General features: G+C 32.1%; 2 protein-coding genes across 2 annotated transcripts; one reads left to right on the plus strand and one right to left on the minus strand.

Annotated features, from left to right (window-relative positions):
- Nucleotides 1-2985: 2985 nt before the first annotated feature.
- On the minus strand, nucleotides 2986-6911 carry LOC114402306 (geraniol 8-hydroxylase-like). The gene is made up of 3 exons (XM_028364822.1): nucleotides 6834-6911; nucleotides 5526-6421; nucleotides 2986-3928 (listed from the first exon to the last, which is right to left on the minus strand). Exons 2-3 carry the CDS (start codon nucleotides 6417-6419, stop codon nucleotides 3350-3352), a joined length of 1473 nt encoding a protein of 490 aa, XP_028220623.1. The 5' UTR covers nucleotides 6420-6421; nucleotides 6834-6911; the 3' UTR covers nucleotides 2986-3349.
- A 5603-nt stretch (nucleotides 6912-12514) lies between these two features.
- Nucleotides 12515-22914, plus strand: LOC114401389 (thioredoxin-like protein 4B). The gene is made up of 5 exons (XM_028363902.1): nucleotides 12515-12694; nucleotides 19355-19490; nucleotides 19628-19785; nucleotides 20298-20364; nucleotides 22606-22914. Exons 2-5 carry the CDS (start codon nucleotides 19359-19361, stop codon nucleotides 22702-22704), a joined length of 456 nt encoding a protein of 151 aa, XP_028219703.1. The 5' UTR covers nucleotides 12515-12694; nucleotides 19355-19358; the 3' UTR covers nucleotides 22705-22914.
- Nucleotides 22915-26470: the final 3556 nt, after the last annotated feature.

Here is a 26470-nt window from a genome sequence, read left to right on the forward strand (position 1 = left end):
GATACATGAAGTTCTCAACTAGGAGTCAAATAGTTTGTTTACCGTGGTTAGTAAAAAGATAGGCCGAATTGCTAATTTGATTTCTTTATTTATTTAATTAGTTTAATTTGGTCCCTTTATTATTCATTATTTATTTTGAACCCCAAATTTTTAAAATAATGATGTAGTTGTTACCCCTTCGTCAACACTTTGTTAAATTTCTAATGGAGGTTTCCTACGTGATAAATGCATGACATTTTTTTATTGTGTCATCTATACAAAAAATTAATGCCATTTTTTGCAATTGGACGAAAAAGGGAACATTGTATAAATTTAAAAATCACGAGATCAAATAAAAAAATTTAATAATAGAGAAGCCAAATTTAACTAATTAAACAAATAAAGGAACTAAAATATTAATTTAGCAAAAAAAATCCATTCTTCTATTAAAAAATTGATTGTGAATCTATGATTAATTTTGAGTAAAAGCAAAAATATTTTATATTAAATAAAAAACCAACATTGATTTTTTACTACTAATTTACTTTTAAATTAATAAAGTTAAATATAATTTATTTCAAAAATAATTTTGCAAACTCTATCATCAAAATCAATTTTACATGCATTCACGAAACACAATAAGTTTTAGTGTGATATAATGGTCCAACTTTTACACTATCAAAATTTTCCCTCACTCTCCTCGCGTGGTTGGGTTGTTGAAAATTCATCTTTATATATAAAACGTGTAAGATTATTTATTTCCCCTTCCTCGAGTTTATTTCCTTTTGACTTTAAAGGTGTTTTGAACTTGTAAAAATTAGATTCTAGACCTGGTTTAAATACGATAAAAATAGTACTCAAATTGGTGTATAGATTCTTAAACTTGTTTCTTTTTTATGTGACCTGGTTGTACGTTAGAGTATCCCTTATACTTTGTTTTTTGAGAAATTTTTGTTTATAAAAAATAAAATCAAACATTGATGAGATAATGTAATTATTATTTAGAACATTTATGAAATGACACAAAATGATTAGTTTCCTATAGGCCCTTAGCTTTTAAAAAGTTTAAGATTAAATTTTGATCCAAAATGAACTAAAGCACAATATTTATATCATAGTTATGTTTGGCTCAATCGGTGGAAATGGTTCGGTTTAGACCTGATGATTTCACTAGTCTGAGTTAAATACTGGATTAACTGTTAGACCCGGAATTACTTAGTAAGACCCAACCAATTTTGCTTAAAAACAGTGACTTAGATCCGTTTTCCAATTTGGGCCAAGTTGACTTCCAAATTGGATTGCTAACTAAAATCCTATAAAAATAGAAAATAGTAACCAATTAGTTAATTAGTTAGGATCAAATCTAGCCACCAACAAAACTAGCCATTGTCCACCAACCACTAATATAGGGCACACTAATTTTTATACTTTTAACAAATATAATATATATATTAATCAGCGGATATATTTTTAAAAAAATTACTAAAGGAGACTTGAATCGAACATCTTGAAGTGTGTTAAATGTTTATTAACTAATAATCTAACATCAATTGTTTTAATTAATATATAATATATATTATTCTTAATATGATCTCACTTTTTATAATTTATACAATATTAAAAAAATAGTAATAATACTATATGTTTATAGTATAATAAGATATATTATGCTATAATTTTATTAAAATATGAAATATGAATTTATAAAATAATGTTAATTATAATATTTTTATAATTTTTAAAATATATAAGGGATGAAATTAAATCAATAATTGACCCATTGCCTCAATGAGTTGGGTGAACGGGGAACCATTTTGGCAACATTGGTTTATATTTAGTTATTGAAAACGGAGTGTTGGTCCCATCATCAGCACTAGTGAGGGTGACTGTGTGATGTGACAAGGGCAATCTATCACCCCATCCGTTCCATTTCAACCAAATTATAAAAAAGAGCTGATAGCGATTCCGACATGCGCAGACTTTGGATGGACTCACACGTGAAACGTAACTATCAAACGCCACACGACTCATACAATTATTGATTCAAAGCATTATTGTTACCATTTCTAAATTATTAAGTTGTACCCAACTATCCCAGGCAAGAAAAATTCGTCACCTTTTGTGTCCCAACAATTATTTTTGGATGCCTCATCATTATTCACCATCACACGAAAGATTATAATTATATGTTAATTCAACCATCAGAAAAAATAAAATCAAAATCAAAATTAATAAGAATACATATTAATATAAATATGAATGAGAAAAAAAGGAGTCAATAAAAATATTATTTAATCTATAGGTTATTAAGTCTTTTAAAAAATAACTGTTTCTATCATTCTAAAAGTTATAGTCAATTAAATTAAATTTCTTTTTCTATTTACTATTAATATATTTAATTTCACATTATATATAAATTAAAAAAAATCTTCAGTGAGTGTTTTAAACTATTTTTTTAAACTTTATTATCTCTTTTAATATATTTTTTAATTTTTTGTTTATATTATTTTTAAATCTTAAAAAGAAAATAAATTCTCTTAAAAATAATAAAAAAAATCACCTTGAGAATTCTCACCAGATTTTTGAATTTTTTTTTTAAATACTGTGTAATTAGGATCCCAATCCGAATTTACACTATGCATAATAAAATTATATGTTTTTGTAAATAATACAACAGTTGTATGTTTAGGTTTTTTTTTTTTATGTATGTTCCTGAAAAAAAAAAATCCAACAAGTCAGGACCAAGGTCCCGTTGGAGTAAAAATTGTCACTTGTAATTATGGTAATTGACGTTAATAACCTACTTTTGCTTACGTCATCTTTCTTACTAGTTTCGGGGTAAATGGGGCAAAGGGGTTATTGCGGAGATTATTCGGATTATCATGAAGATTTTTTACGCTAAGGTTAAATTACCAAATGGATTAAGTTATACCCAACTATCCTAGGCATTTTCTATTTACACCCCAATTCCCCAAATAATGACTAACGAAGCAACAAAACAAATCAGTAGAACGAATAAGTACTTAATACGGTGATTTTTCTTCTTTCACGAGTACACTATTTTACATCCCATACATACAAAGGCCTGAAACACCACACACAGGAGGGAGGCACTTGAGCCAAATCAAACTAGATTAAAGTTACACTCACACAAACCCTATCTTCTGCAACTCAAAGCCTTACGATGATTTATTCATCTTAAAACCAGGCTCAACAAGCTCGACCAAAGCTGCCACCAACTAGCTGGAATTATTCAATCTGAAAAAGCTACAAACATAAGTTTAAAGAAAGAGTAACAATTTACGAAGTTGTTACTTGTTACAGAACAGTACATTGAAATGGGTGTGAACAGATTCCAAAGAGGCGCTAATTAAGCTGTGGCGAGAGGGATAGCCATGAGGGACTGATCCAAGTCCATGTCCTTGGGGTCCATGTTGTTCTGAAGCTTCCAGTCAAAGTTGTTGATCAAGGAGCCGAGCATGTTGTGGAGCATTCTGACGGCGAGTGGCGAGCCAGGGCAAATGCGTCTGCCACTCCCGAAGGGCGTGAGCTTGAAGTGGCGACCCTTGACGTCTATGTCAGAGTGCAAGAATCTTTCTGGCGAGAACACATGCGCTTTGTCCCATATGCCAGGGTTCCTCCCTATGGCCCACTCGTTGATGAGGACTTGGGCCCCCTCTGGGACCGTGTAGCCACACACTTGCACGTCCGTTTTGGCCCTGCGTGGCAGCAGAAGCGGGGCTGGTGGGTGCATTCGCAGAGACTCTTTTATCACTGCTTGCAGGTATGGCAGCCTCGCCACGTCGGATTCCTCCACGGGGTTTCCTACTCCGATTGTTTCTGCTATCTCCTTCTTCGCTTTTAACATGGCTTCTGGGTTGTGCATTAGTTCCGTCATTGTTCTTTCTAGACCGTACGCTGTTGTATCAGTCCCCGCAACGAACAGGTCCTGTTGCAAATTCAGTAACGCTAATTAGCGTTTCTAGCGAAACAGGAAATGGATTCACTAATAACATTTCCACACATTCGTGTGTTTGTATTAGAGAGAAACTTAATGAATGGTCTCTCGTTAACTTTTTTTTTTATATATAGGAAACCCACTTTCTATCCCACTCTATCTTATTTGCCAAAATTTATAACAAAATAAAATTTTATAGATCATGCATCATATTCATTCTTTATTTTGATTTTGTAATTTTCAACCTATGTTAAGCAGTTAGAGAAAATATGTTTTTAGCACTCATCTTTTTTATCCATAAACTTAAAAAGAAAATGTATAAGAACTCAATCATGAACCAATTGAATAATAAGTTTTATTATTTTAAACCCCACTCAATCAATATTATATAATTTAATTTTTGTTTTATATACAAATTAATCATTAAATACAAAACACATTGATAATTTTTAGTTCACATGATTTATTAAATTATGAAATTAAACTATTTATGATTTTTTTCTATTTTAAGTTGTTATTTTGTCCTGTTTTTGATTTTGTATTCTTATGCTAATATAATTTTTTTTATCTAAAATAAAAATATCTATTATCATTAAAGTGTATTTTTTCATTATATACTACATTAAGCTTTAGACAAAAATAAGTTATTGTTGTAAGAAAAATAAAAAATAAAACATTTTTTAAACATCCGTAAAATTTTGACCTAACTGGATACCGTATTAACCAAATCCAACTCCTAAATATCCCTAATTCATTGATGTACCCGGATAAATATAAGTATTTTAATGTGGTTATTCTTAGTTAATTGTTGGAATAGTTTTTATTTATATATTGATTGTTGAGGATGATTTTGGAGACAAAATTAGGAGGAAAAGTATATAAGTGTTTCATAAAATCAGCTTTTTCATTTGATGAAACTCTTAGCAAAAATATTTCTCTCTCAAAGTGACGAGATTTGGGTGGGAGAAGTATTTTTTTCTTTTTTGGACTCATAGAATGAAAATATATTTATTCATTCTTCTTATTTAATTCTATAATATATATATATATATATAAAATATAATTTTTTTATAAAAGAAAAATATAAAAAAATAAAAGACAATATGAAATCTTATAAAAAGGACACTTATATGTTCATTCCCTTTTCTTCCCACTTTCAAATCAAAATATGTACCCCATTTTATATATTTATATTAGCAGCTCTCCCTTTATAATTGTTGAATGAAGAAGGAAAGGTTAAAATTTAGAATTAGTGTTTTAATTAAATGAATTTATTAAGATAAAATATTAAATATGAGTCTTCTCATATTCATCCAATAGTTTTTTTTTTTACCAAAATATCTTCCGATCTATAGCTAAAGCCTATTTTCTTTGAGACATGGAGCAGATATTGTTTCTTTAAATAAAGTATTTTTCATATGGTATGTTCAAGAATCCGGTTATTTACCAACCCGTTGGAGTTTGTTGGAATTCATCCAACAATTCTGAGTTGCTGAACGAGTGAATGGTTAATCGTAACAGCAAAAAAAAAAGTCCAGATCTAGTGAAACACAACAAAATAAAGCGAGAGAGGAAAACATATACATACGAGGAACAAATGCTTGATCTGCTTCCTATGAATCTTCTCGCTACTCTGGTCAGAAATATCCAGCAAGATATCTAACATGTCATGGCTAGTGACATAACCCTTCTCTTGCCTCCTCCTCATGCGTTCATCAATCATAGGGTCCAACACATCGAACAACTTGTCAATGTAGTTGGTGGTGTGCCTCCGAATCCCTTGTGGATCAAACACCCTCAACACGGGAAAATAATCCACCAAGTTCGGGGTCCCAGTTGCTTTCAAGAGAGTCCCCACTATGTGCTTGTACTCGCCATCACCTACAGAGGGAACAAAATCCAGAGAGAGAAACGTGTAAGACAGAAAGTTAATGCATGCCATGAACGCTGCTCTTCCAATATCCACCACTTCGCCGTTGAGGCTTCTTTGGCGGATATCGGTGAGAAGCTCCTTCATTTTCATGCGCCTAAGCTCCGTGCTTGCGTCAAGGGTCTTTGCGGAAAACAAGTTTCCGTGGCAGATTTTCCTCAGTTCTTGCCAGAGGGGTGAGACAGGGAGGAAGACCAGGCTGTAACGGTTGTGGTTGTACGAGGTTGTGATGTCGGGGTTTGTTCTGTCCGAGAATAAGGATTCATGGGTTTGGAGAATCTCTTTGGTGGCTTCTATTGAGGAGATTACTATGGTGGTTGATTGGCCTATGGTGAAGCGCATTATGGGGCCGTAGGTTTTGGCAAGCTTGGCCATTGTCTGCTGCGGCTTTTTGTAGAGTTGTACGGAGTTTCTGATGATGGTGAGAAGAGAGGGTCCTGGTGGAAGATTGTAGTTTGATTTTCTTCTGATTCTTGCATGCAGTGAACGAAGAACATGCATGATGGAGCATGTCAACATGAGGAACAACGTTGTACTTAGTATAGTGTCCATGTCTGGGGCGAGAGACAAGAAAAAAAAAAGTGTTAGATCATAGATGTGAGAGCATATGGGCCTTTGGGAATATTTTGAAAATTACATTACATGAACACAAATAAATGTGGAGAAATATTTGCACTTTATTGCACGTTTTGGACAGCATATATATATGTACTCTATCCTTTTGAAAGTGACTGTTCTTATTTTTGTGGTTGCAAATTTGTGTGTTTTGTTAAGAGAGTGGCTGATTGGCCATGTCTGTGATAGTATAGGAGCATGATTTAGTTTTGAAAAATCTAAAAGCATATACCAGAAAACGTGTAAGAAGTTAGAGCATGAGGCCTTATAATAAATATAATGCATATTGTGAATTTAGTAACTGAATCTAGTTGAGAGAGAAGAGCATAGAGCTAAGGAATAAGAACTTACCTCTCTCAATAAAAAGCACCAAGAGGAACCAGATAGCAAGACCCCAAAGGATTCCTACCACCTACTCTCTTGTTCTCCTCCTTATATAGATTCGAGGCTCTTTCTACATATGGATTAAAATAGGCAAAATTGTAAAATTGGTTTCTCATTTTATCTTCAATTATAAATTTGGTCCTCTTATAATTTAATTTACAAATTTGATCTCCCAATTTTATAAATCCCTACAAAATTGGTCTTGGAAACTTGATTTGGATGTTGACCGCTAACCTCGGACGTTGACTGTCACGTGTCAACGTCTGAGTGGTTCCCTGTAAAAACTTCATTTTTTGTAGGTAAAATTGCACTTTTGATCCCTTAGTTCTACTCCAATTCCGATTTTGGTCCCCCTATAGTTTAATTCACACATTTGGTTTCCCATTATAAATCCCCTTTATCAATTATTCCTGTAAAATTGATCTTTTGAATGGTTTAGCCAATGGTACTAGAGACCTGGTAGGTCTTCATAAATCTCGCACTTCATCACATGTTTTTCACTCATTTGGAACCCAGAGAAAAATCACTCTTTGTCTCTCTCTCTTTTGGGATTGTTCAACTTGGGAAAGTGGTGCATAAATCTCAACTTGGGTCTGAAATTTTTAGATCTTTTACTTTAATAGGTTTTGTAATAATCTCTTCTTTTTTTTTTCTTTTTTTGCTCCTCCATGCGGTATTATGCATATACAACTGCTTAAGTGGCCTATGTATGACAATGATATTTTTGTTTGAAATTTGAAATACAACTTCTCCACTAATAAAATTTGGCTAAATTTATAAAGGAATTTATAAAACTCAGGAACCAAATGTGTGAATTAAATTATAAGGGGACCAAAATCGAAATTGGAGTAAAATTGAGGGACCAAAAGTATAATTTTATCTAAAAAAATAAAGTTTTTACAGGGAACCACTTAGATATTGGCACGTGACAATCACATGTGACATTGACACGTGGCCGTCAACGTTTGAGGTTAACGGTCAACATTCAAATTGGGTTTTCAGGACCAATTTTTTAGGAATTTATAAAACTAAGGACCAAATTTGTAAATTAAATTATAGGAAAACCAAATCCAAAATTGAAAATAAACTGAGGAACCAAAAGTGGAATTTTGTCATTAAAATAAAACTGTAGAGTTTTCAGTTTTTCACCATTAAAATCAAGTTGTTTTTTTTTTTTTTTTTTTTTGCATGTGATAATTAAAAAAATATTTATCTGATCAAGGGACAAGTGTAGCATTCGCGCGGTTATACACTTTTACCTTAACTGCACTGCTCGAAGAGTTATATTAGTGACAGTTATTGTCTTTCGAGATAAATCTAAATATGAACAATATTTAGACACTTTTAAATATAAAAAATCCATCAATATTCTTCATTTTTTTTATCACATTATACTATTTATTATACATATATTTTTGTCTCCTCTTTTTTATCTCTCTCTAAATGTCCTATAACATTAGGTGTTCATATAACTTTTATTCAATTTCTTTTTTATTCATATACTGTAGAACTTTTATGTAAACTACTTGTTTTAATATATGCAAATTTTAAATTTATTTTAGTTTTTACACATTACATTTTTTAATTTGTTTTAATCTCTATAATTTTGAATGACAGAATATTTTAATCTCTATAACTCAAGGGTCACTATTGTCTTTTTTTTATTATTATTTTAGGTATATATTTGATGCCATGCATGTAGTTACTAGTGCTTAGGCTAAACCCATCTTCGTTGATAAACTCGGTGCTAGTTTGGTATGGTCCTCCTCCCTTAAACTCTTATAAGCAGACTAAAAAAATTACATCATCTCTTATTATTTCATATGAGAAGAAACACATTACATAAAAAGAAGGAAGAAAATATTAAATAACATATTTCAAGAATTAACTAGGAATACCAAAATTACAAGAATGAAATAAAAGTGGAATAGTTGACCGAAATCCTCCTTCCAATGAATGGGATGTCTTGATTAATTGATTTACAACAGCTACTTTAGGGATTGGATACAAATTTGTATGAAGTTAATTATGTAATATAGGACTCAATTTCAAATGGAATCCCTCTCGAAGATTTTGGGCATGGCCATCCTGATCCTAATCTAACGTGAGTTTCGTATTTTATTCGTTAACATTTTGTTTTCTTCCATAACAAAATTATTTTTGAATGTCTTAATGTCATTAATTTTTTTTAAAAAAATTGATGTCATTTTTTTACCTTGTTCTTAAGTAGTAATTCAATTATTAATCACTTTTTTTTTTCAAGTTAACATTTTTCATTTTAAGATAAGTATAAGATTTCGTATATTCTATATTTTTTTTTCCCTTTTTGTACATTACGATTTTTCTCTTTATCTTCAAATCTCAACTTTAAATTATTTGTACCTAATTTCTGTGATGCCACCACTGATAATTCATTATTATTTTTCTTCTGTATCTTCCAAAAGAAAAAAAAATAACTATTATTTTAGAACGAAGGGAGTAATATTTATATAATTTAATTCAATAAACTCTAAAAAAAACTAAGAATCAAAATCGGTCCTTAAAAACATTAGACATTGTATTTGGGAATTCGTTAGAGGAGCTTCAAACGTAAATTCCAATGGTTCTCAACTCTTACTTTTCTATTCATCTTTTGTATGGGAACGCACGTCACAATATTTTAATCTGTAAATTAATCATGCACAAAATATAAAAAATTACATAAAAACACGCGTTTATGCATTAACCTAATTAATAATTATATAACGGATGTATTGCAACCCTTTGTCAAAAACTTCACCACAGTGGAGGAAGCCTACTGATTAAGGGCAAAATCAAGATCTGAGAGCAAATTATAAAAAATAAAATAAGTGAATTCAACTATATAAATATAGATAAAATAAAATATAAAAATATAAAATTTTATTTATAATTTTTAATTTAAAATAAAATTTATTGATAAATTTTAAAAAATAAAAAGATACAAGTGCACACCCAACCTATCGTAGTTCCACCACTGCCATGGAGGAAGCCTTACATATCGTGCATGCATGTTCCACAGCCTCGATCCCTTTAAATTTAAAATAAAACTAAATAGTCAACATAATACGGAATCACAGATAAATTTTCAATTAAACTCAAGCATAATGCATGTGTTTGTACAAATATTACTATTAAAACCTGATTGTGATAGATTATGGATAAATTAGTTGTCAGAATATATTTAATAAAACATTAAAGTACAATTTTAGCATCCCAAGAAGATCATTTTCACACAATGGTCGTAATAAACAAAGTATATATACAATAGAATGAAAAAACCACAAAATACTTCATTCTACATTACATTCTTAGTAATTTAATCCTACGGGATATAAGCTTCTGACGAGTGATTGTCCACCCTCTCATCACCTTCAATAATTTCTTTGACTATATATATAATTGATATTTTTTCACAATAAACCACTAAAAATAATATAACTTATAGCACATAATCAAACCATTACGATTTGAAACATTTTTTCAGCAATTTATTTTTTCCCATGATTTTAAACTGCTACCAATTTTAAATATTTTTGTTTTCCTGTTTCTATGTCTTTATTTTAAGAACCTTGCTATTTGGTACGAAATATACACGTAAGAAAGTAGCTAAGACATACCTGAACCAATCACGGTTGTATGGGGTCACTTAAAATTTGATGATTAATATTTTTTTTTCAAAAATACAATTTGTAACTAGTAAGTAATTTTTTCGTACAATATTAATCTTTTTCGTTATTTTAAATATTCAAGGACAAATATGTAAATCAATAAATAAAGCCCACTATCCTCTCTCAGTATAATAAAAAATTCTTAACACAGGTGAATAAGATCGAGGACATACACGTAGGAGAGTTTAGAAGCAGAGCAAATTACAAAATCTAATATTGTGAATAATTGTGACTTGTGACGCAGGGGCAGAAGAATGGGTAGAAAAGAGGAACAGCAATATAGTAAAAATGGATCTTATCACTTAATTAATTTTAATCTGATAGTTAATATTAAGTATTTTTATTGTTCACAACATAAAATTTTATCACATTATCAATAATTAAATCTATCTGCCAATTGGCCGTGACTTTCGTCCATGACTTAATAATTTATGGAGAGTTGGGTCACCTTATAATGCATGAAGAAGATGTATATGGCTCCACCATATATGTTTATCGAGAGTATTGATTCGCTTGCTAAGGCCTAAGAAGGCCTTCTTGTCCCAAAATATGGGCCGGAAGAAGGTCCTATGATGAGCCACCCGTTTTTCGGCAATTGCTTTGCGCACTAGGAAACTTGCTTGTGCACCCAGTGCTTTTCCTGTTTTTCCAAAATTACCCCTGGAAAATTTATGGATCTGCAAACCATAATGGGTCCATACGGATTGGGCGGACTTTTTTAATTTGAAATTAATGGCCCATGTAGGATTCCAACATGTGACTTTTAGGTTATTAATACAAAGCTCTAACCAATAACCAACTGAGCTAATAGATCAATTATGTTATAAAATAATTAATGTTGTTATATATAATACTAAAATTTATAAAGTAAATTTACATGTGTATTAAATATGCATTAGAAATTTTAGTATTATATATAACAACATTAATTATTTTATAATACAATTGATTTATTAGTTAAGTTGGTTAGAACGTCATCTTGATAACTTAAAGATTCGAATCCTATATGAATCATACAGATTGTCAATCCATAATGGGTCCATACGGAATACGGATCTGTAAATTTGCCAAGGGTAATTTTGGAAAAATAGAAAAAAGCTGGGTGCACAAATAATTTGCCAGGTGCACAAAGCGAATGCCCTGTTTCTTTTTTTTTTTTTTAAATATAACTCTCGTGGCTGACTTAGCACTTGTACAGCAGTGTTCATGCATGCGTTAATTTTCATTTTTTTTATCTTGCTTTATCCAGGGACATAACATTCATTTTATCATGTAAATATAATATGATTAATTTACTCGCGATATTTGATGAATATATATATATATATATATATATATATATATAATTAACATTTCAATTTCATTAAAAAAAGCAAATAATACTTACACTTCCTAAGTTTTTATTTTAATTACATATAACACTGTTATTTTTTCTTCTATATCTACACTAATAATCTTTATGCTTCAAAACATTACATTGACATCTTCTTATATATTATACTAACACTTCTATGATAAGGTTATGGTAATGATTAAAGAAATAGGAAGTGTTTTTGTAATTTACTAAAAAAACTTAGAATTAGGAGTGAAATAAAGAATAAAAGAATTAGTAAAGATAAAAAAAATAAAGGAGAAATATAATGGAAAATATTATGTGGTAATAATTTGTATCTATTAAAAAATTATTCGAAGTATAGGAACATTAAAAAGACAAACCATAATTCTTTTAATCTGAAACATTAATTTATATAAAAAGTTAAAAACCCATACACAAATTTTAGACTTTATCTATCACTTTTTTTTTTTTGAGGTAGTTTATAAATTGTTAGTTGTAAATTTCGATAGCTAAATGAAAGAATTATCTATTGCTTTTCTTGCAATAATATTTTTTATTATTGGCGACATGTATTTTTTTAGACAATGGTTTTTTAAACATTTTTAGATACAAACTATAGAGGTCTCCCTCAAACCTCACTCTCCCTATCTTAAACACCAGTCCCTGAAGGTCCCTCGAAACGTCGCTCTCTCGCCAACGTCCATTCTGTGCAGTGGAGCTCGCATAGTGAGGTCGCCCCTGCCGTGACCTGTCTGCCATCTCGAAGAAGTGTTATCTGCTGTGCGCCTTAGGTCATCGTACCGGTAAGTTTACGAATCTCGTAGCCTGTAACATGCTATGATGAAATGTTAAAGTGTTTTTGCAATGATTCTAGAAATTAACTTCGATTGGTGGGTTGGTTCCACTCTATCTATGGACTGAGTATGGTGGAAAGTTTTCTCTGTTTGGAAAGGAATTACACTTGCTTAACTTTCCTTAAAAGTGGCATGTTTCCTTCGAGGCTTCCTTTTTTCTGCTAATTCTTTTATATATTGGATGAAGGGATTCTATTGTTTGATTGTCTGCTGCAGCAGGGGTTTTTGATGTATGCTTTTGTTTTTGCATTAGAGACTTGTTTATGTTGGTGCTGATTTGTGTGGTATGCATCACTTTTTTTGTCTCTTTATGGGAGCTTATGTAAGAGACTATGTATGTTGTTGAATCATGACTTCCGTTGTGCTTTTGTTCAGCTTTCTTTTGTTAAATATATTATTCTGTTTACAAAAAAAATAATTTAGGTTCCAATCTCACTACCTATGTGAGGACCTTTCATGCCCTGGCTCTTATAAATCCCTAGTCCACAACTCACCTAAAATTTTCATTACCAAAAAACATGGGGTATATTGTATCTCATATACAAGTAAACATATTATTGTTCCTTAACCTGCAATCCTATCAGCACAAGTACTAGAATCCCACACAACTATATGAACATCATTAGGCTAACAGTCTAACACCCTACATTCTCTTCATGCATTCCATGGGTTGAGATTCATTGACTATTCATACAAAGAGAATGAAAAGTTCTTTATCCTTCTAGACAACCTCGACCAAGATCTAAATTAATCATATCAAACACAAAATCTGTAATAGCAACTTCATGAATGAATACAACACTATCTCTATGCAGCCGAAGATACCAAACAACAGCAAACCAAACAGTCCACCATTGATGTGTTGAACAAAATGGTTTTTAGATTCCATTGGCAGCATCACTTGGATTCCAAGCCAACCATAACAGTTAAACAATTATACATTTCTCTAGTAAGTTAGCAAGCCTATGTTAAGAGCCCTTAATTGCAAATTCGCAAGGGTTTTTCTCTCATCTTCCTGACTTCATATATCTCTTCATCTCATCTTCTCGGGGTACTTCTCGGTCTTCAATTCATTTTAAACCTAGTTTGTGGATTGTATTGTCACCTCTAAGCTCTTGGTCTGGTATCTTTTCTGTTGCTTGAGAAGTTGCTTGCTTCACAGTTTCATGCTATCTATTCAAAATGAGGAAAATGAAACTGTATTTGTACTAATTCGATTCATGTATGCTACAGAATTTGAAATTAATAGTTGAAGATTCATGGTTTGCCTGTTTAATCCAATTCTATTTTGTTTGTTTTCTTATTTTAGTAAAAAGCCCTAATTGTTATTTTTATGTCCGAATCAATGTTAGAAACTAGTTAAACCTAGGGAGAGTCAAGGAGGAAACTTCTAAATGTTTTCCATCAAGTTAATTGGGAATGAAGTTAGTGATGTGGTGCTTATATAACACTAAGAAACAATTTTTTTTCCTTATCATTTCCCTTTTCCTACGTACCTATCCTATATAATTTCAACATGTTTGAGTTTCTTTCCCATAGTTATGCAAATTGTATGAAGATAATTGCTCTATGTAGCATTTGACATGTTTGAGCCTAGCTACTTTCAATTTTGACTTGGCGACAGTCATGTCACCCTTCAACCAAACAAATTAAGATAAGACACCAAAGCAACAGCCGAAAGAAAATCATAATTAAAGGAGAATTTAATGCCATAAATGTCAGATGTTGATGGAAAAGCCCTGCAATACAAGTGCCAAAAATAATAAAAGAACAAAGTTATGACAAATCAAAGCACACGGAGAACTTTTTTCTCCAAATCTGCAATACACGCCTTCTTGAAAGAAAAGGTAAAACAAATTTGTAACTTAATGTTTTCAAAGTTCACTAAACTGGAAAAGTCCAGAATTTAATTTTCTTCAACATGGGGGCATGTCTGGCGGTGGTGGTGGCAATGTTAGATTTTTAGACTCTCCATCCTTCACAATAAAAACTGTCTCCATACCCCAAGATTAGTGGCGTTCTAGATGGCAGTGCATAAACCATACTCCTGTAATTGAAATCACATGCATGCAATTCATGTAACAAAATTAAACTCTCAACTTAGAAAACAAAAAATGGAAAAATAAAAAAAAATTCAAATTAATAGAATTAAGATGGTATTCCAAGCCACATACCAGGGTTTACAGCCTCGAATCTAATGGCAGCCCATCCATTTATAGGCACAACCACTGTATTCAAATAAGGAGGATCAACAAGATTGAAATTCATGTGGTCCACGCTTTGGTTAAAATTGCCTAACCCATATCCAACAACATGGAAACTGTAGCCATGGAGATGGATGGGATGGTCTGTCCCTCCAACAAGGTTTGTTGTCCCTTGGAAAACAATTTCAACTATTGCACCATAGTTCAACACATTAACCCTAGTCCCTTGCTTTGGCGTGTTCAATGTTATAGGCAAAAAATCCCTAATGAAGTTAAATATAAAGGGTGGAAATCTAGGAAATCCCGGTTTAAATACCCCATTGATATGACATTTTGTGTTACAAATCATACCATTGTCTGAGAATCATTAAGCACATGAAGCTTGCTGCATGCTACCATTTTTGTTAACTTTGTTCAATTCCATATTCTTAAGCTTTTGTTTAGACACCAGTTTATTAGTTTTACATAGCAGACATTGGTTTCTGAAGAAATTTTTTATCTCATGTAGTCATATTCTAGTTTAGGATAGGAAATTAATTTGTTTATGTAAAATAGGATAAACTGAGGGATATTTGTGTGTAAACTGTGAGTCAGAGAACACAACAAATGCTCGTTTATATAGACTGATAGTAATAATCACACATAATTAGAGGAGTTAAGTTTCTCCTAAATGGGATATGTTTCCTACAAATCAGATCCTAATCAAATCTATACATTAAATGGGATATGTTTCCTACAAATCAGATCCTCATCATCTTCTTAGCATAACCCAATATCTCAGCTTTGGCTTCAATTTCTTCTTCCCATCCATCAAAGGATGAATCATCATTTGAATCAGTATTGGGTGCAGCAAGTTTTTCAAAATCATCCCCTGCCTTGGATGGTTGAGGCTGAGGGTGAGTTACCACAGCTGGAGCTGCTGTTTTATTTTCTTATACCTTTTTGGCAATGGATAGCTTCTCCTTAGGCTCATCTATATCCATTTCATCTTTACTCTAATCCTTCTTAAAGTCTCCTTCCTCTGCAGCTTCAACAAAGACATCCTCAGTAAACCACTTATTCATGATCTCCTCCTGGGTGAGCTCTGCCTAATCATTAAGTAGCACCAACAATGGATTTGCTCCTTAATCACCCTAATCTTCATCTGAATCATACTTGGATTGAACAATATCATCATCCTCACCATCCTGAACAACCAAAAGGTGATAATATAAGTGTAACAAAATTATTTTGCACCCACTCAGCTAAAGAAAAAGAAAAATAAAACAATAATGGTGTTTCTTCCCTTCGAATGTTTAAATATTGAAATCTTTGCATTTTTCTGTTCAAAGGTTTTGCAAGTTTCTTGCTATCTGTTATGCTGATCCTTTGAATTAGTCTAACAGGTGTTTGCATAGGTTCTGTATTTCATTTGTGATTACTTCCATTTTGTCTTCTGTTTTGCTTATTGGCAACTTCAATTCCTGATTCTTCTCCAAAACAAAATTTGTACCTCTTCTTGCAATGGCATGAACTCCTTATGAACAGAATCTGTTTGTGTCAAAAGTTTTTCCGCCTTCTGCTGAATCAAGGGGCCAGTATTACTGCCCAAAGTATCAGCTAAATCTCCAAGCACGACAATTGCTGTCTTAGCAAATAACATCATCCCTGGAAGGACAAGAGGCACCAATAAATTAAAATAACAAATTCAAAAATTTGAAGATGCAAAATTCCCAAATAGGCAGAATTAGAATTAAAGAAAATTACATACAGCCCCAAAAAACACTCAGTATACAATTTTATTTGTAATTTTTTATAACTAAAAAGAAGAAGAAAAAAACTACTTCTCTGCCTTCTACTGGAGGACACAACGTGTTTCATAATCTAGATATTTCATCACCAATTAATAATGCAATGAGGACAAGATAACAATTGAGACATGCAGAGATGGATCATTCATTTATAAAGTTAAAGAGAAACTATCTTTCATTTATGAAGTTAAAGTGAAAGCATCTTTACACCCGTAAAAGAAAAAGCGAGGACCACCTCTGTTCCCCATTATATCAACCTACTTCCCCACTTATTTCGCTTACGTCCTTAGCATGAATATATAGATTGTTGGGGAAATCGAGGGAAGTAAAGTCGAAGTAAACACGAGGGGCGGAAGTCATTAGAATCAGAGACTCATTAGGCCATAAGTTTTCACTTAGGTGAATCAGAGCCTTTCCTTGTTCTCCCATTCAAAACATTAGCACCAACACCACCACTTCCCGCACACCAAAGCCTAACCCTTTTCCTTTTCCCAAATTTTCGCTGAACCCTTTCAATGACACCAATCCTTTGGATTGGATCTTTCAGGCATACCCCAATATTTTTCTTTTTGCCAAGTTCCTTGGGAAAATCACCTTCCTATGGCTGTGTTTTTTATGCAAGGGGATGCCTTGAGTTGGTTCAAATGGATGTACCATAATAATCAACTCACTGATTGGTTTTCTTTCCTTCGAGCCCTTGAGCCTTATTTTGGGCCATCTTCTGATGAAAACCACCAAGTAGAGCTCTTTAAATTGCACAATTATGGGTATCCCACTACCACTTTATTCTTTTGTGTCTACACCAACCCCACCTACCACCAAACACATTTTTTCACTTGACCCTTTGGCCCACCGTAACCCCCTGCTCCAACCCAACTTCCTTGCTTCCTGCAACCTTGAGAACAAGGTCTCTCTTGGGGAGACAATAATGGATACAAAGACCACTTCATCCAGGCCCAGAAAATTCAAAGACTACATTTGAATATCCTTCAAACTTCTTTTGGCTTTTTCTCCAAGGCTTGATTATGGCCAAGTGTTTGGACAAGATGTTGTGTCCGTTAGAGACACAATAGTATACATTCCAGCTTTATAATGATTGAGATTCTTATGAAATGAAATATATTTAGCCTTACATGTAATGTAGCCTAGTGTTAGCTTGAAGTGAGTAACCCTAATATGTGTCCCAATAATGCATCACCATTAAACTCTTTTCTTTACTAGAAAAAACATGTATACTCCAAGATCAAAGTCAGACTTCTTAACAAAAATGTCCCCGTAGTACCTAAGCATCCTAATTCCTATCCATGTTGAAAATCATAAACTTTTCCTTTTGCTAGAAAAATAACTAAATTGACCCAACTAGTCTTTTGTCTAGTACCGTAATACACTAAAACATGAATCATCCACATTATCTAAAAACATTACTATTTCAAGATCAGCCATATAAGTTACATTATAATTTATATATACAAAAGTTAGAAAGATTCCTAAAAATACTGTCATTCGAGATTATTATTATTATTATATCATTATGATTTTTTTATATATAAAAGATAGAGAATTGAATATATGAATTATATTAAAATTTATAAAAATAACTACCAAACAAAAAGATTAACTGACATAAAATTATTTCAGTTTAATCAAAACTCTCAATTTTGAGTCTTGGGCATGCATGATATTCATCTTATTCTACTTGAACTAGATACATAATTTAGACAAAAGAAAAATAATTATTATTGAACATATAAATGATATTTTAAATTCATAATAAATAATTTATATTGTAATATAGCATTACAAAATGAAAATAAATTTAAAAATAAATTGAAATAAACAAAAGATAAGTAAGATCTCTAAAGATGTGATTTGATCAAAATTCCTAAAATGATCTTGGTTGATAACTCTTAAAAAACGGAAATCATTGGAGATAACTAATCTTACTTATTATAATTTATAACTTTATACGAGTTTTGTTTAATTATCGATTTAGTTTTTATCGTTTTTAAATTTATCAATTTTAGTTCCTATAGGATTTTTTATTCAATGAAAGTTAATATGTGAATTTTTTCTAGCATTCATATCTTAATTCTCACAATGTTCTTACCGTTAAAATTTTTTAATTAAATAATTTTAACGACAAAAATCTTTTAAAAATTAAAATATAAAATTTCATTTATTAATTATAACAACTAAAAAAATAAATTTAAAAACTATAAAAACTGATGAATTAAAGCTACTAGTTTATATACAGAGAGAGGGATAGAAAAGGTTAAACGAAACACACAGCGGCGAGTTATACTTTTCATCATTCCCGTGTCTCTCGAAGCTCTTCATTGATTCGTGGCCAATCTTGCTCTCTCTCTCTCTCTAAATTCCTTCTCACTGCCACCGATGCTTATTCCATAAGTTTTCCTCTAGTTTAAACCTATACCAATTTGATACACCAAGGTTTTGCAAACCTTACAGTGCGAAAACTCGTGTTCATCAATCCTTTTCTTTTTCTTTTGTTGTTGAAAATTTTGGCCAGACTTTGGAAAACAGGTTTTGTATTTATCAATCATCAAAGCATAGTGTATGTGAATTTGATTGAATATTAAAATATTTTGGTGAAGGAAAATGAGTGACATGTTAACAACATTTACGAAGAAGAAAGAGGTGGATACCATCATCAGAGACACCTTTGATAAAGTTGTGGTCCTCCGCTTTGGTCGTGCCTCTGACCTTGTCTGTCTCCAGCAAGATCACATTGTATGTTTATGTTTTTATCTGTTTCCTATGCATTCTAATTTTGTTATTTCTTTGTCAAAATTAGAATATTTTTTTATTTAATTTCACACTCTGCCATAATCAAAGTCATTTGTTGTGTTTTTTTCTTGTTGACACAGCTTTCTAAAGCAGCAAGGGATGTGTCCAAGTTTGCCACTGTGGCACTGGTTGATGTTGACTCTGAGGAGATTCAAGTCTATCTCAAGTATTTTGACATCACTTTGATACCATCTACAGTGTTCTTTTTCAATGCTCATCACATGAAAATGGATTATGGGTATGGTCCATGCTCTTTTGTTTGTTGGCTTCAATTTCTGGCATACTTCTTCGGTTTGACTTGTGTTTGTTTCGTTTTATTATGTTACACGTGGTAGATATTGTGTTAGATGATTTGCTTATTGTTAAGATTCACATTGAAAACTATTGCTGGTTACAGGAAAAATTTCAAATTTCGAAAAGTAATGAGGTTTTCATTCTATTATTGTTCTTGTTGTTGTTATTCTATTGTTCTTTGAGAAAGTACCGGGTATTGAATGATTTGATGTGGACAGTGAAGTTATGCAAGACATGAATGGGTTTGTCTAAATACATAATACTGATTTTTTGTTTTGTAATCTTTTATTCTGTAAAAGTTGAACAAGTATTTTAGTGAAGTGTGGTCATCTTGTCGTTGCGCTTGGTACGACAAAGCGATTCCCCTAAATTGCTGGGCCGTGATTATCTTGTATTCTGACTTGTATCGATTAATTTAGGGAGAAGTCTTTTGACACTTATTGCTACTATATGTAGGACTGCTGATCATACTAAATGGATTGGTGCTTTTTACGCAAAGCAAGACTTCGTAGATGTTGTAGAGGTACATATTCTTGTTTATTGGACTAACAGGGTATTCATGTTGATTTTTTATCTGATTGTCATGATCATAAATTGTTTTTAAGTGCTAGTCATTAATTATTTAGCACTGAATTTATTGTTAAAGTAGTAACTAATACTATGAAGTAAAAGCATAAAAGTAAGCTTTTAGTCTTGCAGATACTAAAATTATCAAAGAAGATAATCCTACTTTTATTTGTCAACATCTGCTTCCTTTTTCTCTTATTTTTTGTTTTATAAATCTTGTCCTCTAAACTTCATCAAAGTATAATCAAGAGGCCATTTAAGGTTTTAATGAGAAAGGGTCTGTTTGATAGCTAGTCTTAGTTTGTTGAGAGGACATGTAGATAGCAGACCCCTTTGGATGGTGGGCAAAATCGTGAATGCTTAGAATTTAGAAATGACTTACTGGCTTGTGTGAGCACTGCTATTTGCTAGCATGCTTTCCTCTTTTATTAACTGTATTTGTTTTAACTGTCTTAGCCAGTTGTAAATTGATTTCAATTTTCTAGTACTTGATCTTTTTCTTTTTCTTCCCTTGATAATTGGATGGGAGATGCATAGTTGTATATCTAGGGTTCATTTATTTGGTGTTTGGTTAGCTTCTTTATAACTTTACCCACTTTTGGTGTTTGTACTTATAGTTTAATTGCAAGGGGAACCCCAGGAGGATAGTTTTTTATAATTGCTAATATATATCACTTTTTCGTTCCATTTCATTATAAATCCTTCAATACATAGGAGTCCTTGCCAGAGACGGACCAGAGCCATCCTTGTGCTTCATTTCTAATAAAAATGAATAATACAAATTAATAAAGAAAAAACACACTAAAGGTTTGTACGAAATAAGCCCACTAGACTAGTAGGAGAGGAGGAAGTGGTTCTTTGTTAGATAGAAAATGGGAGTTTTGCTCTGTCAAATGTTTCAAATTTTAGTTTTATTCAAGTGTTAGTTCCTAGATCTGTCCTTAATAAATTGAGTACATCTTTCTTTGGCAACAATTAGGCCTTGTTTGTTTATTATTTTCAAAAACACTTTTCTGTTTTCTAAAATTTGTCTCTAAGCACATTTGAAAGTGTTCAACCCCTAACTACATTTTTGTTTTTCTGGAAGTCATCTTAATTGCACTCACCTATTTCTGTTTTCTATTTTTTCTTTTTGTTATTCAGTTAAACCAATGATTCATTATTGGAACAGATAGCAACAACCATCTCATCTGGGAAAAACCATCTTTTTCTCAACAACGTCTCTGTCTTTTGATCCAATAGCGCTTCTTTAGATAGGAACAGATTTGATAAATATTGATAACTCTCAGATAGAGTATTAGAATGGAAAAATTCATTAGATAATGAACTATTGGTTCTAAGCCATCTCTGACTATGAATCAACAATTCAAAATGTTTTTCTTGTGTATTCTTGATAAACCAGTGTTTATATGTAGATGTAGGAAGATCTGTTTGGGAAGTAAAATATTCCCTTGACATCTCTTCATCTGTAAAGAATTGTTGATGTGAAAACACAGAGGCAAAAGGCTGATCTTTGAATAGGAAAAAGAGTGGATCTGCGGGGTCCCGAATGAATTGGCTTATTAGAAAAAAACCCTGTTCTTTGGAAGATCTATCTCATGTCTGGTACTGCATGGTTCCACCCTGCAATAACTTTGAATCATTCTCTTGAAGGCCCAGCGTTATTGTGGCTTCTTTGGGCTATAGCACCTTAATTGTACTGGGTGTGACGGGGTGTGTTTAGTCACACATCAACTAGAGATAAGGCTAAGTAATGCTTATAAAGCTTGTGCAAGGGGTTGAGTTAGGTTAAGCACAAATTTAAAGATATTTATAGAAGTTTGTCTCATGAGCCCTTGAAGAAAACAGAAGAGGATGAGAAAACATCTCCCAGCTATTTTTGGTTTTTGGTCCTTAAAACACTTGTTTTGGAAACACTTTTCAAAAACTTAAAAGAGATTTTGAATGAGAAACAGGATCCTGTGTAGTGTGGAATTGTTTTAGAAAACAATTTTTGAAACAAAAAAGTAAAAAGGAATCAAACGGGCCCATGAATTTCAGTGTTCTAATAGAATTCTTTTGTTTCTGTTTTAATACTATCATTCGCAAAAATCTCAAAACAATTTACAAATTACCAGTCTCTGGTGGGAATCTGGAAATGTTTGCTCTTCAGGGGGTTATCATCAGTATTCACAAAACTGTTTCTATATTCCTGCAGGCAATATTTAGAGGAGCGATGAAGGGAAAGCTTATTGTGAATTGTCCTCTCCCGCCAGAAAGTATACCAAAATTTCAGATACTATACAAGGATGTCTGAAAATTGAACTCAACCCTTTACTGCTTTTTTTTTTTCTTTTTCATAGGGATAGTTTGTAAATACACCAATGGTCACTGTTCTGTTTTCTTGTCTTTCTCCTTTTTGCTTAGCATGCACTGACCCGTAAGCTTGTGTCTATTGAATTTTTTCTCACTGTTGATTCATGAAATAAAAGTCGGTTGGTTCTCTACCTGTAATTGTTCGATTATAGTTCCAGGATCTGTATGCTGTGAGTGTAGTATATATTTATCCGATTTGGATCATCTTATGTTACTGACATGAAATTGGTGAAAGGTTCAACCGTGTGGAATCAACATTTTATAAATTAATGTCTATGTATATAAAGAGGTTGTTGAAGTTTTATATATTTTTCTTGAAGGAAATTTTTTATTGAAACAGAATTTGTCGCACAAGATGTGTTCCAAATCACCAACAGAGGTTAAGTATTTATGAGAATAAAGAAAACATCCCCCCCTGATACAATGCCTCCCAAAAGAGTAAGTCTGATCAAAACACCACATAATACATACCAAAACCTATTTATCAGCTTATTCACCAAGACAAAAACTCCAAAGCTTTCCATAAAAGCAGTCAATTTGTGCTGTTTCTGTCACTGCAACATTATATTATACTTCTGTCATTCGACTGCTGCAGCTCCAAAACATCTCTATAACTGATATCACATACTATTATATTACCCTCATTAGATATTCTATTATTAAATCCCAGACAAGCTAGAGGATCCAGTAACCAATTCACGACAAGCTAGTGCGAAGACCTAATTCGTTTAAATGTTTTTATCTTTAGTACTATTATTATTATTATTATTATTATTATTATTATTATTATTATTCAATAGAAAGGCAATGAACTACACAAGAGTTTCACATTCTTTCAGCATTGAAATTTGTACTCAAGAACCAAATTGCCAATAGACCCACTAGCTCACCTATAACAAGGCTCAGCAACCCAACAAACTAACTAAGCCCGGCCCAATAATCCATATCTTGGCCCATACATTTTTATTTATAAAAACAAAAATCCCATTATCCAACAGATTCGAATGCTACACAGAATCAATAGCAGCAAGTCTCAGACGCTTGTTCTGGCGCGTTAATATCACTTGCTGGTTTCGCCTCATGCTCCAATGCTTCATGCGTATTACAAAAAGCTTGAACTATTTTGATGATCCGATCTGAATTCTAGTAACCGATTCGATTATCTAATGTTTGAACTTTGAATACATGAATGTTGTATGTGTTTGTGCGCGACAGGGAGCAATTGGGTCAGAGAAAATTCTTGAATTCTATCGTGTTGCAGTTCCCTTGTAGATTCTTTTTCTTGTCTTGTCACGTTGTGGGTGTCTTGATTAGAAATAGATTTTTTTTTATGTGTGATTAGAAATAGAATTTTGAACAATATGATTAATTTTTTTTAATTGATTAATTCTTCAATGTAGATGGAATATGTAATAACATGGATAATACTTCCTCTTTTTTTATGCATAAGATGAATAGATAATATTGATGAGTTATGAGACCATCTTGAACGAAAAATGTTTGATGGATTTCGTAGGATAAGAAAAGGTTTCTTATTTTCTTTTGCCGCTTGAGCAAATCCAGTTGACACTATCGGTTTCTTAAATTTTGGTTTGCGTATCATATATAAGTAATGCATCTCTAAAAAAATTTAAGGATAAAAAATATTTTTTCTAGTCTAAATTACAAGAAAAAAAGGAAAGCATAATTAAGTGAAAAAATATGTGAGCTGTTTGATATTTTTTATCATTCAAACAAAATTATGTATAACTATCATAAATATAATGTGACATTGTTAAAATCATCTAAATTAATTTAATATACTCTAAAATAGAAGTTGGTATCTTTAAATTTTGACTATGGGAGATGCCTTTGCGCTTGTGTATATACTGTTTAATGAGTATTTGGACATTTAAAACTTGCTATCGCAAATAGTAGTTGTATTATGTCTTTTCTAACTTTATTATATTAATCAGGCAAAATATTAGGTGCGTGTATACCAAAAGAATATTAGGTGCATGTATAAAAAAAGAATATTTGGTACATGTCCTCATTCTTGGTTTGTGTTCATCAGGCTCTACTCAAGGCATTTTTATTCGTAATCAAAACAGTTGCTTTTTTGTTTGATTATTTTGTCTCACTTATTGATTTCTATGCTATTGAGATACATCCATTCCTTGGTAATAAAAATTTAACGTGAGTGCAATTGTGTTGATAATTTCCAGACGGCTTCTTGTTTCATTTCGATTGACTTTATCAAAGGAAAAATATTAATAAGGAAAATGTAGATCGAATCCAAATCTTGGAAGTCTAAATCAATTCCTTTTCTTGCTTTGTTTAATTGCTTGTGTAACTCTGTTTTATTGATTGTAAAATTCTAAATTTGCAAAAAAAGGTTAGATTATGATTCGCTCTTTTTAAGAGTTAGATTATGATTCGCTCTTTTTAAGAGTTTTTTCATTAAATAATTTTTCTCCTGCTTTTAATTGGAATTCACTTGAATTTTAATTAGATTTCAAGAAAAACTACACATTCAACTTTGGCTTCATTATTTCAAATATGACAATTTTAGGTTTTTCTTTGTCCACAAAAAAATTACTAATGCGTGACAAAAATATCCTTCACTTCAAATTTAAAAAAACATGTCTCATTCTCCCTCTTCCTCACATCCTGTTCATCTTATTCTTTTTCACTTTTGCGTTCTCCTTCCTCGCGTTATCAAAGGCCACCCTTCGTCCCTTCGTTCGCGCCGCCAATGGGTGCCCCCGCTGTCGACGTCAACTTGGTCATCGTCTCTGCCATAAGTGGTTAGTCTCCGCCCTCTGCTTGTTTCACATTTGGCTAATCAGCCTTTGAAATTCAAGGAAAACTAGTACGTAGATATTTGGCATACCCATATACTTGGCACTGGTGAGTGGAAGGAAGACGGCGTTAGTGTTCAATGGTTAGACCCTCTTGGGTATCCGACATGACCAAATGCCTGAAAGAGATGAAGATAACAAGTTAGTGGATGACCTTTGGAGGACAAGGTGATACTCAGCATAACCCAAATCTTTGATACCAACAAAATCAGTCTAGCATTACTAAGTACCTAGGCCTTTCTAGTGACCTAAAAGATCCCTTAAGACTAATTATAGGTATTCGGCCTAAAACTATCCAATATAATATTCTTTTAAGGATATATAAGTTATTTTATTTTAAACGAATTATTTTCAAACACAAAAATGAAATATCCTATCCACAGGCCAAAGATATACATTCAAAATGCTTGATCCGGCTCTTGAAGTGTTCAAAATGGTTTGTTTTGGTCTGGTCAATAAAACTTAAGTCCCAAGGTTCATATAGCCTGGAATCTTATTTATAAAATGAGGACAACCCAGACACTAGAAAAGATTACATTATTATTAAAATTATAGAAAGGCAAATAGATAAATGACAAATGACTAACATGCCAACTTATGCTTTACCAGAACCAGCTCTAAGTATTTGGCTATCTGGCACGAGACAATGCCATAGCTACAAATGTTAATTAAATATTTCAATATATACTGTTCTCCAAAAATCCGTTCACTTAATTTAATTGGGTGATCAAAACTCTAGTAATATAGGATTTTTCAACCCTTGTATTTTAAGGCATCTAGACTAGTTTTTGTATTAGGGTAGTTTTGTAATTTCGCATACACTAAGTGTATGTTGGGAGAGAAATTTAATTGAATTGGGAGAAGCCC

The sequence above is a fragment of the Glycine soja genome, chromosome 20 (assembly GCF_004193775.1).
Source record: "Glycine soja cultivar W05 chromosome 20, ASM419377v2, whole genome shotgun sequence".
In the NCBI taxonomy this organism is placed as follows: Eukaryota; Viridiplantae; Streptophyta; class Magnoliopsida; order Fabales; family Fabaceae; genus Glycine; species Glycine soja.